Source organism: Apteryx rowi, unplaced genomic scaffold (genome assembly GCF_003343035.1).
Source record: "Apteryx rowi isolate R43461 unplaced genomic scaffold, aptRow1 scaffold_406, whole genome shotgun sequence".
NCBI lineage: Eukaryota > Metazoa > Chordata > Aves > Apterygiformes > Apterygidae > Apteryx > Apteryx rowi.
The window spans coordinates 728,373-741,624 of NW_020450588.1; the positions used below are offsets into that span (position 1 = coordinate 728,373).

General features: G+C 44.2%; 1 protein-coding gene across 8 annotated transcripts in view; it reads left to right on the plus strand.

Annotated features, from left to right (window-relative positions):
* Positions 1–13,077, plus strand: part of CEP63 (centrosomal protein 63) — a 30,847-nt gene extending 17,770 nt beyond the window's left edge. For all 8 annotated transcript variants that reach the window (XM_026075520.1, XM_026075524.1, XM_026075525.1 and 5 more), the window contains 7 exons: positions 709–837; positions 1,456–1,570; positions 3,439–3,636; positions 4,123–4,209; positions 6,961–7,166; positions 7,730–8,048; positions 10,830–13,077. In XM_026075520.1, coding sequence (XP_025931305.1) covers positions 709–837; positions 1,456–1,570; positions 3,439–3,636; positions 4,123–4,209; positions 6,961–7,166; positions 7,730–8,048; positions 10,830–10,988 — 1,213 coding nt within the window. In that variant the 3' untranslated portion in view covers positions 10,989–13,077. The remainder of the gene's footprint in view (positions 1–708; positions 838–1,455; positions 1,571–3,438; positions 3,637–4,122; positions 4,210–6,960; positions 7,167–7,729; positions 8,049–10,829) is intronic.
* Positions 13,078–13,252: the final 175 nt, after the last annotated feature.

Genomic DNA, 13,252 nt, shown 5'->3' on the forward strand with positions numbered 1-13,252 from the left:
ATCTGTATTGGTTGATATATAGAATAGTGAGAAACTGTAAAGTGTACAAGTGCTTTGCTTTCTTGCAGCACTTGTCAAATTGCATTGCTTTTGAAATCAGCTGATTCTCAGTAAAGAATACGGATGGAGTCAGCTTTCTACTCTACTAGGTTTCTGGAGGCAGCACAGACCTTTTGGGTGGGTTCCCCTGCTGCCCCGGTATTTTCAGTTAAGTGCCGGAGGCCTTTCAGGACTTGATTCTGTACATACTGATGTCAGTGAAAATTCTCACCAATTTAATGATGTCAGATTAGGGCGTTGGTAAAGTAATTACACAGGTGGCAAAATCATCTCAGCCTTCCCGTTCTGCACGGGCAACATGCAAATGCTAGAGAGTTCCGATGACCGTGTCAAAAGGTGTAGGCGTACCTTACCTAGCGGCCACGCCGTTTCTTGCAAATAGTTACTGGGTGTCTGATAATGGCAGTGAAACTGTCTGGTTCAGAGACGCCAGCATCGAAATAGACTGTAGTCCTTAATCAGCCTGAATTCAAACAGGGAGCTGTCATTGAGCTGACATGTTTGTGCATTCGGAATGTGCACAGGTGTCACCTAGTGTTGGTTTTCTTGTATTTCCAGAGAATTATGAGAAAACAGTTATGTTCCCCGTATTAGTGAACCCGGGCAAGATGTTTTTGTGTTGAGATTTAAGCCCATGTCTCTGCATAGGGCCTTGGAAGAACGCTTGCAGGAGAAACAGCTGTCTTCTCCGGGCCTGGAGCATCTACTCCTGCAGTTGGATGTTGCCCAGAAGAAGGAACAGCACTTACAGTTGGAGGTGACTCATCTTGAGCACAGGTAGCTGAATGTTTAGTTCCTCAGGATGCTCACTGAAACTTGCATAATAATATAATACACTGTATTCATCAAGTTAACCAGACCCACTGATTTCTGTAAGCTTATTTAAAATATCAAAGGGCTAAAGAAATCCAATGCTATTCATTTTGAAGTTTAATAGCGAGACTGTTTTGCTAACTGGTTGGCTGCTTTTCATTGTATACTGTGGGTGTTTTTATTTTATTTTAGCTTGCTTAGGCTTAGCACCTTCATTCTTAATAGGTTAAGGAGTCTGTGTTAGTCAGCTTGTAAGACCAGATCTAGACCTTCCTCTTGAATAAGAATTATAAACAAGTTTTCTTCTCCAAGTTTGTGGTTCAGACTAATATTTGCCAGGGAAGTTGGTACTTTTATTATGGTAAAGAAACAAGAAACCACTATATCTACTAGATCAGATTCATCATCTTTTTTTGAAATGATTTTGGTACACAGACTCAAAGGGTTGGTAAGGAACTTCTAGGTTAAAGTCCAGTTTCTGTTATGACGGACACTGGAGACGGCTTGGAAGATCAAAGTTTCTTCTGACCATGTTCTCCTCCTTGGAGAATTCTAATCTCTAGTTTTATGTTTGGCATCCAGCCTGGTGTCTTCAAATGCAAGGTGTGTACAGCTGAGTGAAGAGCTGGCTGCGAACATCAAAGAGCTGCAGTCAGTGGAAGAACACCATAGTGACTCAAAGGCAGAGATTAAAAAGGTAATGTCTCTTTGTTCCTGGGCGCTTGTGGAGTCGGCCATTCGCACGTGTGTCGTGTGCCTCAGCAGAGACTGCGGTGCGCTCTGTTAGCAAAGCTCCGAATGGGATCCGAGGCCGGGAGCGTTGTGGAAGCAGTGGTATGCTGAAGGGTGAGGAGCAGACCTGACAAAGGAGGAGATGAGGATGGTTTTGCGGGTTTCTGTGCATCGGTGTGAAGCTTACTTCATGAGCCTCTTCTAGGCCTATCCCTACATTGTGTAGTGCTTCTTTGTGGTGTGGAGATGCTTGAATTACTGCTGGAGGGACTGAATGAGCAAAGGTATTCAGGCCTGGAATCCTGACCTTAATCCTGATGCAGGGTTCCAGCAGCATGAAAAACAGAGAAAAGGAGATGGGTTCTGCTGTAGTATGTCCCACCATACTCAAGGGATGGGTTCAAACATGTTCTAGTCCATCGTGTGAGTGAGTTTGCTTCAAGCTGGACATCTGGATGTGTATATCCAGGGTGTGAAAGAGATGGAGCAGCCTCAGCTGCTGTGAGAACTTCACCCTACTGCTGCGTGCACCTAAGGGAGGCCAGTCCTCCAAAAAGCTCGGCTTTAGTAAGGGTCTAGATCAGGCAGTGTGAGAGCTTTCACTGGAGTCCGATTAGGCTAGACACCTTTTTGGATTAAATGTGAAAATATCACTTTGAAACTTTCTATCCCRTATTCTTAATGTACAGAGATGCAGATTCTGCCAGATGTGTGCATGTTTACACATTTAAACAACCACACAATAAATAAATCTTCTACAGGCTAATGAGGAAGAAAGAGATTTGTTACGGTTGTTTCTATTTTATGTACTTGGGAAGCACTGAGGTGACATGGTGATAAATCACTATATATATATAAAAATATAGTATATTTACATGGCTAGGCAGAGATCCCTTGGTTCAATTTTTCAGAATGTTTGTAATTCTCAGCAAAATCCTGRTTTTGGATGGTTGGTGCTTCTGGCTAACGGAATGGAATATTAGCAAAGGAATTATATTCTCTATATGTTGTTCTGTTATGACACTGAATAAACATGTGGTGTGCCTGCCAGAATGTTGTGCTCAAGGCTGTTCCTCCATCTCAGAAAGGACGTAAGACAAGATAAGATATGGAAAAAGATGACCAAAAGGATGGAGTGGCTTTAATACAGGGAATAGCTGGATAGAGTAGGACTTTACCAAGCTGGAGAAGAGATAATTGAGATTGAATATACTAAAAGTAAAATCATGCATGTCGTGAAGGTAAATAAGGAATGATTATTCTCTCTTGTGATACAGAGACTAGTTGCCGTCAAATGAAGTTATGAAAACAGAGGTGTATTTTTACCCTTTGCATAGCTAACCTTTGGAAATTTGCCCTGGGTGGCTTTGGATGCTACGAGTTAATATTGGTTCAAAAGGTTGGCCAAATTCATGGAAGAGAAGTCTGATCAGGGCTATTTAAAGATACCATCTCTGGCTCAGGAAGGCAGAGGAACAAATTGCAAGGGCATAAAATGGAAGTATTGCTGTGCTTGCCCAGTGTTTACATCTTGCCTTGGTTATCTGATAGAATGATGAACTAGAGGGACTGTGATTTGATCCRTTATGCGTCTTCTCAAGTTCTCCACAGCATGTAACTTGCATCTTGTCTCCGTTGGCAGTTTATGGTGTGGAAAAGGAATGGGACGAGGTGGTTATCAATCAGGAAGGACAAGCGTGCACACGAGGATTGTTACATAGAGCTTTTTGTTTTCCGGTACTTAGATTTCACGTGACCATGTCCAACGCTTTTGCTTACTTGGTGAAATATCTTTTAAAATCTCTTTGGTGTTGTGTGCGTATCTTCCTCCAGCTGAAAGAGCAGCTCTCTCGAGCTGAACAGGCTCACAATAGTGAGCTGGAAGGGATGAAAAAGGAAATCTCCAAGTTAACACAGGAGCTACACCAGCGGGACATTACAATTGCATCAAAAAGTGGCTCCACGTCAGACCTAGAACACCGGCTGAGAACAGAGATTGAAAGAGCAGAGAGGAAAGCAGTGGAGCACAGGGTAAAAAATGCAGAAGACTCTTATGCTGCCTCTTTAAGAGGTCTGAGGGCTTGCAATACATCAGGCTTTTTAGCTATGTTAATAGCTTCCTTCTGTCTTCAGTCTTAGAAGGAAGACTTTAGAGACCCTCCTAGTGAAATCTTCCTATTTATGGTGTTCGTTACGTCTGTCTCGCCTCTTCTTCTTTTCAAACCTGTAACTGTTTGGCAGTCTTGCAGATTTCTTTGACACAGCTCATGTTAACTAGGCTAGAATGATGGCATCTTTGAAAACTGAAGCAAATGACTCTGCACAGTTACTTGTATGGTCTTTCCTCTAGTCTTGCAGGAGTAACGGCCCAAAACTTGCTTCGTAAAATGTAGTTACGCTTGAACTGAGGGTGGAAAATGGTTGTAAGAGGTGGGCGGGGCATGCTTTCCGTGTTTGTGGGTGTTTGGGGATTTTTTGTTTTGTTTTTTGAGCTTTTGTTTGCCTCTGTCTCTTCAGGTAATTCTGGTTCAGCTGGAAACCCTGAGGCTGGAAAACCGTCATCTCTCAGAGATGCTGGAGAAAATGGAGTTTGGTATGGTGGAGGTATGCATTAGGGAACAAAGATGGGAAGGAGCTAGCCTCGTGGGTCCCCTACCTGGGAGCAATAATAGCCTTTGTCCAGGCCTCTCAATGCTTGGTAGAGTTCAGTGAACATAAACGCCAGGTAAAAGGGCCAATTTGTAAGGAAATAAGGCTGAGAAATACTGCGCATCCTGCTTAGTCCCAAAGTATTCAGGAGAAATGCAGAAACAGAGCTCTAATCTCACTGTTCCCTCTCCATGGGGTCGGACCCACGATTTTCAGCACATTGTGGTACTCTTCCATTTTATGCCAGTTTGCCTTAAGAATCTGATTCTAATCCCTGATGTCCTTTTGACCTAGTCCAGAGCAGTTCCAGCTCTGGCCCTTGCAGTTCCTGGGGTGGAAGCATGTTCCACACCTGGTGAGGGGGCGTTCAGCAGAGCTGTCCCCTGTGCACAGCCTGCGGGCTGGAACCCTGGGGGCGATGTGCCGGGAAGGAGCTCTCTGGTGGGGCTGGCTGGTCACAGCACTCTTAAGGCCAGGTTTTCGAGCATCTCGCCCGGAGGGGAGCAGGGAGACCTGCATGGAAGAGTGGTGGTCTGTGCAGGGACGATGCCTTGAAGGTGGTTTGTTTCAGTGCCTGCAGGAGGTAAGAAATGACCAGTTTGCAACGGTCAGATTGCAGATGACCAGTCTAGATGCCTCACAGTGGGTCAAGGGCTGGATTCAGGCAGCTGGAAACCCAGTGGGAATATACTGTTGGAGCTTTTATCCTGGCAGAACTGTGGGAAGGGAAACACTTGGCTCTTTAATATTAGTTTGGAGTGGTGGTGAAATGTGCCAAGTTCCCGGGAAGCTGCTCTGTGGAAGTTTGTGGCCAGTGAGCTGGAGAAAAAGCAAAACTTTCTGGAGGGCTCCCTTGAGATTGAAGTGACCTAAAGATCATTACCTTCTGCTTGAAGTGCYGGGTGGCCTTCTACCCGCCTGTCTTACCAAAAGCTTGATAGTGAAGCGCAAACCAAGAAACTTGTTTAAAAACGAAACAAAAAAACAGTTTTCCCCCCCCCCTCCCCCGACACGGCCCCATGGCCCCTGTGAGCCTACCTTGGGTAGGATGTGAGAAGGAGAACTCCTGCTACAGACACTGGCTAGGTTCTTGAAATGCACATTAGAAAAATCCTTAAATACAGCTGTGATGAGAATGAATTAAGCATCTGATTATAACAGAATGTGCAAAAAAAAAAAAAAAAAGTGGGAAAGTCACAGGAGTAGAAACAATGGAAATGGTATCCACCTGGCCTGGTAAGGAGGAGAGATGGGGAGAAGAGAAGCAAGTTGTTCCGAGTTTCCAAAAAGAAAAAAAAAATCGTTTTTCTACCAGTGAAAGTTGTTTGAGGCAGACTTGTTAAGTTGCATAATGTTTAAAATAACTCGTCAAATTCTGGAGAGGGTTGGAAATGGCAATTCAGAGTTACAGATTTATTTTTTGCATGGGCATCATATGGGTGAGATTGTGTGCGCTTTGTCTTCTGAGAGCTGCTTCGGCTCGGAAGCTAGGCAACAGCACGAAGGGGTTTGCCGCAGCAGAGAAGCGCGATTGTTTGCGTGTGGTCACACCGCCCCTTGTAAAGGCTACTTAGTGTAGGGCAACCGGCTGTGAATAAACACGCTTTGATACAGCTGTGTCGCTAGAAGTGGTAACCAACCGTTTGTCTCCCTGTATAGTCTCCCATCTCTGTTCCCTCTGCCTTTGCGGTATTAACAAAACGTTAATGCTCCTCTCGGGTCTGCCAATAGAGCTACTTACGTAAGTGCTTCTGAAACCGTTCTCCTCATCAGCCCAGTTAGTTTCATAATTTCAACAGCACTAGATTTTTACGTGCTATAACCTGTTGGTTCAGGAAGGGGGACAGGATGAGACATAGAAACAGTATTTGGGCAGTGGCATATATTGTTCATGTGGGTAATTCTAGGGAAAGTTTGTCCCAAAAAACAGTACTGAGGAACAGTTCTTTACCCTGAATGTAGAGGAGCCTTTATTTCCTGGCTCAGTATTGTTTGCTAAGGCAGAATATTTCTAAARGGTTATGGATCACCCCAGTTGGGGAGATGAATGTGCAGCCTTCGGTAGTTACTACTCCAGGCCTTTTCTAATTTGACTGAGGGGACCTGGAAGTGTTCTTGCAAGCAGCTTTGCTGCTAGATGAGATGAAAGTCAGCTTCTCACTGAGGATGGTTACTTCYCATCAACAGCTAAGCTTCTCATCAACAGGAGCAAGTGTTTCTCTGCACCCATGGGAAGTCTCTGGTGGAACCTGCTACTTTGGTACACTCCAATGAACACATGTATCTGGAGAGTTGTTCAGACTCRGATGTTTTATTTGGGTGCCACCTGAGTATTCCCAGCTTTGGCTGTGAGGCTTCCCCTAGTGATATGAGGAAAATCCTAGAATATAAGGCTGGAAGAGAACTTGAGGTCATTATCCCAGGGCCAGAGACAGGTGCATCTGAGTTATTCTTGGTCTATATTTTTCTGACTGTTTTTAAAAGCACCTAATGAGAAGGGGGACTTCCTAGGCAAATTAGCACAGCCTGTCTGGATGTAGACACAATAAGACATATAGAATTGATTTGTTTTTAGAAAAGCCTTGAAAATTTTGCCAGTTGATACAGGATATGCTTTAAKGAATCACTTACCAACTTCTGCTCTGGATTTCCCTACGGTGTCTTGCAAAACAGAAGTTTTGACTTTAGCCCTTTGCTCTCTCTTAGGGAAAAGATGTCACCCTAAGAGCTCTCAGAGAAGGCTATGCTGCTGAACTAAATAAATTAAAATCTGAGAACCAGCAATTGCAGAAGGATCTAGCAGAGGCTAGAGCAAAACTGCGGCTCTCTACTCAAGTCTGCCAGGATGAACCTGAGATTGTTGCTCAGCAGGTCCAAAGTGAAGAGCCTGAGACCAGGGCTGTACAGTACAGGTGAGTGTTGYGTGACCCAAGAATGCTGCCTCCTTCTTATGAAAGAGAACGGAAGGCAGGTGCATGTGTGGGTTTCTAATGCCACGTGCTTTGTGTAGAGCATCCATCCCCAGCACACAGTGTGTATGGGAGAGCACAAAGGGCTGTTCTGGAATCTCCTTTTGTGGCTTATGTAGTGCCCTAGCGTTTAGCCTCGGTCGTTTTGCATTCTGCGAAGCCAGCTAGCCTTTGGCCACTGCTGTTCTAGATAGAGAAGCACTATGCACTGGTTTTGGTGAAGGGATTGGATTTGGCCCAGGTGGCTGTGCTCTTTTCCCTTGCCGTAATCGGATGTGCAACAGATTGTAATTTTTGATATCCACGGTAGTAGGACAGTGAATGAGAGTTCCCTGGGAACTRGATATACATCTGGGAGTCCTGGGAATACAAGAGAGAGCTGGTTTGGATTGCCAGGGCTATCAGTAAACTGTATGTTAATTGTTGTCTCTGTGCAAGTTCTTGCTGAAGTTCAGCTGCTATGTGTCAAACTGTCAAACAGTTGTGCTTTCAAACCTGCCTTCCAGGACAACTCGGGAGGCGCAGCACAAACATGAGGAACAAACAGAGAAAACGCCTCACAAGCCTGACAGGACTATCCAGCATCATCAAGGGGAACCCCAGAAGTGGAAAATTCAGCCTTTGCCTGCTGAAATGGGTGCTGCGACCTCCGAGACTGGTGAACCACCTGCCCAGACCAGCCGGAAGAACTGTGTGGAATCTCTTGCTTCTGGTGCCCTGCTGGGAGCAGATTCTTTGCTCCTTGTGCTGGATGGAAACATAGGTTTCACTGATGAAGCATCTGGACAGTCTATCTCAAGTCTTCAGAGAGAATCCATGCCTTTGGTAAGCAGTCATATGGAAGCTGATGGTTGCTCCTCAGTGGCTGATGATACAGCTGAGTTCTCATCAGGCAAAAAGCAGCAGGTTTTTGAATCTACAGTCTGACCCTATGGCATGTGTGCTTATAGATCAAAMCTAAAGCAGGGAGAAAGACCGCTCTTGGGTGGTTAATCCTTGAATGATGGKAACCATGTGATTATTCCTCAAAACTATCTGAGGGTAAAGTCTTTCTATTTGGTATAACTGCTAAGCTAATTCCAGAGATTCGGTATTAGATGGTTCAGGCTGTCATAGTTCTCTCCATACTGGAGCTGTACATCCATGTCTACTGTGACCTGTTTCTGTCACTTCAAAATGCTGCTTGGTCTTTTGGGTTGGGTCTGTAGTAGAGGCTCAGATACCAAAACGGATGTAGAGTGCCGAGTATTTTAACATACAGTTTCTGGGAGGAATCTTGAGCCTGGTGCTGCATGTCTACGTTCCCTGTTTAATGCGTGGGGTGAGTTTGACTCCTGTGAATGGAACTGCAGCGATCAGCACACTGAATCCAGAGAGCCACTTGTGCYAGCTGATGGGAAAGCCTGAAATCAGTGCTTTGCTCAGCAGAAGTGGAGGTTATTGACTGAAGAAGTGCAACCCAGAGTCTTTTCTAGAAAGCAGTTGAAACCCTTTTTCGTAGTCACTGATCATACTTTTTTTAGTAGGGAGCAGTTTTGGTGTCTTCTCGATCCTCTTACTTAACTGTTGAAGCACTTGTCCAAGATGCAGGAAACTTGGATTCAATCACTTCTTGCCTGAGAGGTTTAAACCTGTGTTACCCAGTACCCATTGGAGTTCCCAGGCTGTAGCCTGACTTGACAAGGACAGGGTGAGGGGGAGTGAAAGAGGAAAGCTGAGACTAAATGTACGCTAGAAGGTGTTACGTACTGAGTCAGACTGCCGGGCTGTGGTGGTTCAGGGAYGGGAGAATCCTGGGGACTGCTCCCTGCTCTACACGTCTAGATACTAGCAGTCTTTGAAGTTTTTCTCCTCTGGTTGTGTTGTAAGCAGTGACAAGAGCTATTATTCMTTTTGTAGGGAGCCCAGAGAAGCCTCCAGGGCTGATGCACAGATAAGTGGAGGCTTGTCAGRTTTGTAGATCTTGATGAGGTTTGCTACCAAAAGTAGGTGTTGATCCTTTCAAGGCTAAGTCACTTGTGGGTGTGTCCAGAAAACGAATTTTAGGAGCCTGTATGTGTTCTAAATGGAAGCTCTTCAGATGGTGGGGCTGGAACAGGTCCTCTTCAGGGCCCGAGAAGCTCTAGGGCTTGATATCTGGTAGAAGAGAAYGTATTGCTTTGGCTTCTGTATTGTCTGAGTGGCAGAAATAAGGTTTCTGAGGAAATGCAGGTTAATATTTCTCCTAGTGTTCACTGAGACTCCCTGTTCCTAGTCAGGCTCCTGCATCTTTAAATCAGTACCCTTAGCATTAAGAGAGGAGAGGCCTCGTCAGTGGGCAATAAGGGGATGGAGGAGAATTGCGTGTTTTCTGCAGCCTTTTTTCCACTTCCCTATGTTCCTGTGGGTTGGTAGAAAGCCAGAAAGCCATGAAACTCCAGAATTTGGAAACAACCAGTTTCATTCTCTTGCCAAGATGCTGAGGCAAGATTTCTGTAGTGGAAAACAGCTCCTTAGTAACTTGGTAATTCACCTGCCAGTCCCTGTGCAGGAAGCTTCTCTTCATCTACTCTTAAATTAAGTTTAATTACAATATTGTTCTTGTAAGTTCAGGACCTGTGGGTGTTCAGAACCATGCGAGTAGCAGGAATAGCTTTTGTCTGCAAGGCAAAGATTCTAGGGTAATTTATCGACCGTTACTAGCTGAATTGAAGYGGCATTTTAGTGGGCTGTGATGGGAGTTCAGTTTGTACTTCACACATGCGAGTGTAGCATAAACCTATTATTTCAGGAAGAGGAAGTATACAAAAGAAAGCGGAGAGATCCTCGGTGCTAGCCCAGTTTGGTAGTGCTTTCACTTCTTCCACTGGAATGGAAGACTTACATACGGGGTAATGATTTTATGTTACCCTCTGTAGTTTTGGCAAAGGCAAGGGAGATTTTCTTTGCTTGTAGGAGGCTCCTGAGAGGGACGTTTACCTATGATACAAGTGTGAGACCTGAGTGCCTAGTCTGCCCAAGTAGGATAGAAATGACACAGCAGCCCTTTGGGAGCATGTTTACTTGCCTGTTTTGCTGATCATTGGTGTACTTGACTGTGAAACTTGGAATGAAAGAATACCAGATGTCTACTTCTATATATACATTTTATAAATTTCTATAATGGTTTTTGGAGACAACCAAGGAATGTTGCTATCTTTTCATTGTTGACTGCCATTCTGCAGAGTAGCTGGCTGGCATAATCCTGAGTGGGACACTCAAGCACAACTTCTAATGATGGTTTTACTTGATATCTTCCAATATAGGTRCTTTTGAAAATCTTGTCTGGTGCTGGCAGGACTTTCCTTTGAGAAATCTTAATCATGTCATTATTCTTGCTCTTTGAAAATGTTAGTGGTTTCAGCTAACTTTTATGGATGTAGTAGATCATGAACCTGAAGGTAGTATTGTGCTGCTGATGCTTGCATTGCTTCTCGAGTGTGTTGAAACAAAATGATTATGATCTCTGTAATTTCAGTTAAATCTACTGTTTTGTCCCTGATGCTCTAGTGGCAGAATGTATTTTGAAGCTTCTTGTTGGAGTTTTCTCTGCTCATCAGCCCTGTTAACGTCTACGTTTCTCTTTAGTGCCCCCTGCCTACAGCTTCAGTTGGATCGATAGCTGCAAGATATCTGGAAGAGGAAGAACTGAGATCCCAGCACATCCTGAAACGCCTAGATACTCACATTGAGGAACTGAAGAAAGAGAGTGAAAAGACAGTGAAACAGTTTGGACACCAGGAGTAATGGTTTTTCAGAGTCATTGAATTTGAACGTTGGTTTACTTAAATGATTTAAAGGTGTGAGGGGGAAGGTTCCCATGAACCAGCTGCCCTTGGAGCTTGAGAGACCTTACCTTCTGCTTTGAGCTGAGCCAGCAGGCTGGGTATCGAGGGGAGGAAACTCCTCTCTAACTTGTTTGATCTGATGGAGATGATTACACTAGTGGAACTGCACCTCCACCTTAAACGCTTTAGTTGGCTTGTTGTGGGTCAGAAAGCTGCATCAGAGAAGTGTTTGTGCACTGACTCACAAAGAGATTGTGGTATTTTTAGAAGCAAACCATTTGCTAATTTTAATGTAAAGTATTTAAAGTATATTTTATACATGTAAAAGCATTGAAATAAAAGGGGAAAAGACCCCTTTGCTTTTTCTTACAAAGGTAAAGAGTAGATCTCTCGTGGCCTGTGCTGCCTTCTCATCAGGAACTTTGGCACTTTTTCCATCCTTTCCCTTCAAGAATAGCTATACTCTTGAGAAGACAAAGTATATGATTCCTCTTCCTTTAGGCCAGCTGTATTTTCCCCAGTTCATTTTTTCCCCGTAGCAGAATTTCTTAATATTTCCTGGTTCGTCTTGCAACTTCTGCCATTTACTATTTGTACGGTCTCCAGCGTCTTCATCTTGCTTGCCCGTTGTGTGAAGTACTGCAAAATACCTGAGGGACGAATGACTGAATTCTGACTGTGGTCACAGCTCTTATAAAAGAGGAGTAATTGAAACTGAAAATGAATTTGAATGGGTGGGGAACCGCACACAAGTGAGATTCATCTGTACACCAGCTGTAATTACAGCTACTGCATAAGCTGGTATCGGCCCGATTTGAACCCAGTCAGTGTCTCAGATGCTGTCCCGTGGAGTTGAACTGCTTAACATATATTTTGTGACCTGCTTGGGGGTATATATCCAGCCCTTTTCAACAAAAATAAGTTGGTAAGGAGTGAACTGAACCCATTTCCAATGGATTTGCCTTTCTCCAAGTGGGATTCTGCAGCTCTTCCTGTGGCTGTGCCTTGCAACCTCTGTACAGGCAAATTCAGGCATGGAGACATTCCTCGTCCGTGTCTGAGTTTAAATTTCCTCTTCCTTTCCCTCACCTTCACCTTGCCCTAGAGCAGCTTAATGCTGATGAGAAGCAGGAATTCAAAAGCAAGATAAGGATGCAAAAAGCAACCACTGGGTCGGGCTGACCTGCTCTGTTCAGCAAAGGTGGGGATGCCTCTCTGCAAACTGCAGCCTCTGTATCGTGCCACAAAAGTAGGTCTGTGTTCTGGAGATGTAAAGCATGGAGCACTCCTGAATCCTGGCCTCTGCAGCAACAAATCCTTTCATTTTAGATTTCTTCTGGAATTCTCTGAACAAGGATAAGACCTTCGAATACATTCTAGATTCTCAGTGTGCACTTCTTGTAATAAGGCGTTTAGCTGCCCGCAGCTGGGGATATAGTGTGGCCATGGATTTTGCAAACAGCCAGCATTGGCCTCAGCTTCTGTTCAGAGCTGCCCACCAGTAAGTGGTTTTGGAATATCCACCGTAAATATCCAGTGCTCAAGTAAGGACTTGTTGGTCATGAGGTGTTTTGACAAAAACTGAACAGCAAGATAGAACAAACTATTGTTTTCCCTTCCCGTGTGAATCTGCAGATCTGCTGAGTGTGCAGTAGTCCAAAGCTCCTATGGATTCCTCATGTTCCTCAACTGTGAGAGCAATACCATTTTTGTAATACCTTTTGAACGTGCCATGTGAACTGTTTTGTAATTCTTGAAGGCTTGTTAACTTACTGAGAGTTACATCATGCACTGCTTTCAGAAATTTAAACAACATTTTGGCTTGTTAGTACGGTTTGCTTCCCTAATCCCTTCTTTTAGGGATGTTTGACATTTAATCTTGTCAGAAGTGAGGCGTGAAATTGAAGATGATCCATTTGTTCAATGAGCAGCTGTAATCCTACAGTGTTTATTAATCTCTAGTACATGTAATAAACAGCTCCATTCAGGGAGTAAACTGTAAGAATTTGATCTAAAGTGATCTAAAGAGTRAAATTTGCAGCAGGGGAGCTGTTTGTCCAACTTGCACTTGTGGTCTCCTCCCCTTCCCCCCATGGAAATGTACCATCTCTCTTGCTCTGTTGCAGCCTCTTCCATTTTCTTCAAGGTTGGGAAAAATATTTAGGTGAAGGTCCAGGAAAATACATGCATTCTAAATGGTGAGCTTCTTAGAAGTTTTTCTTT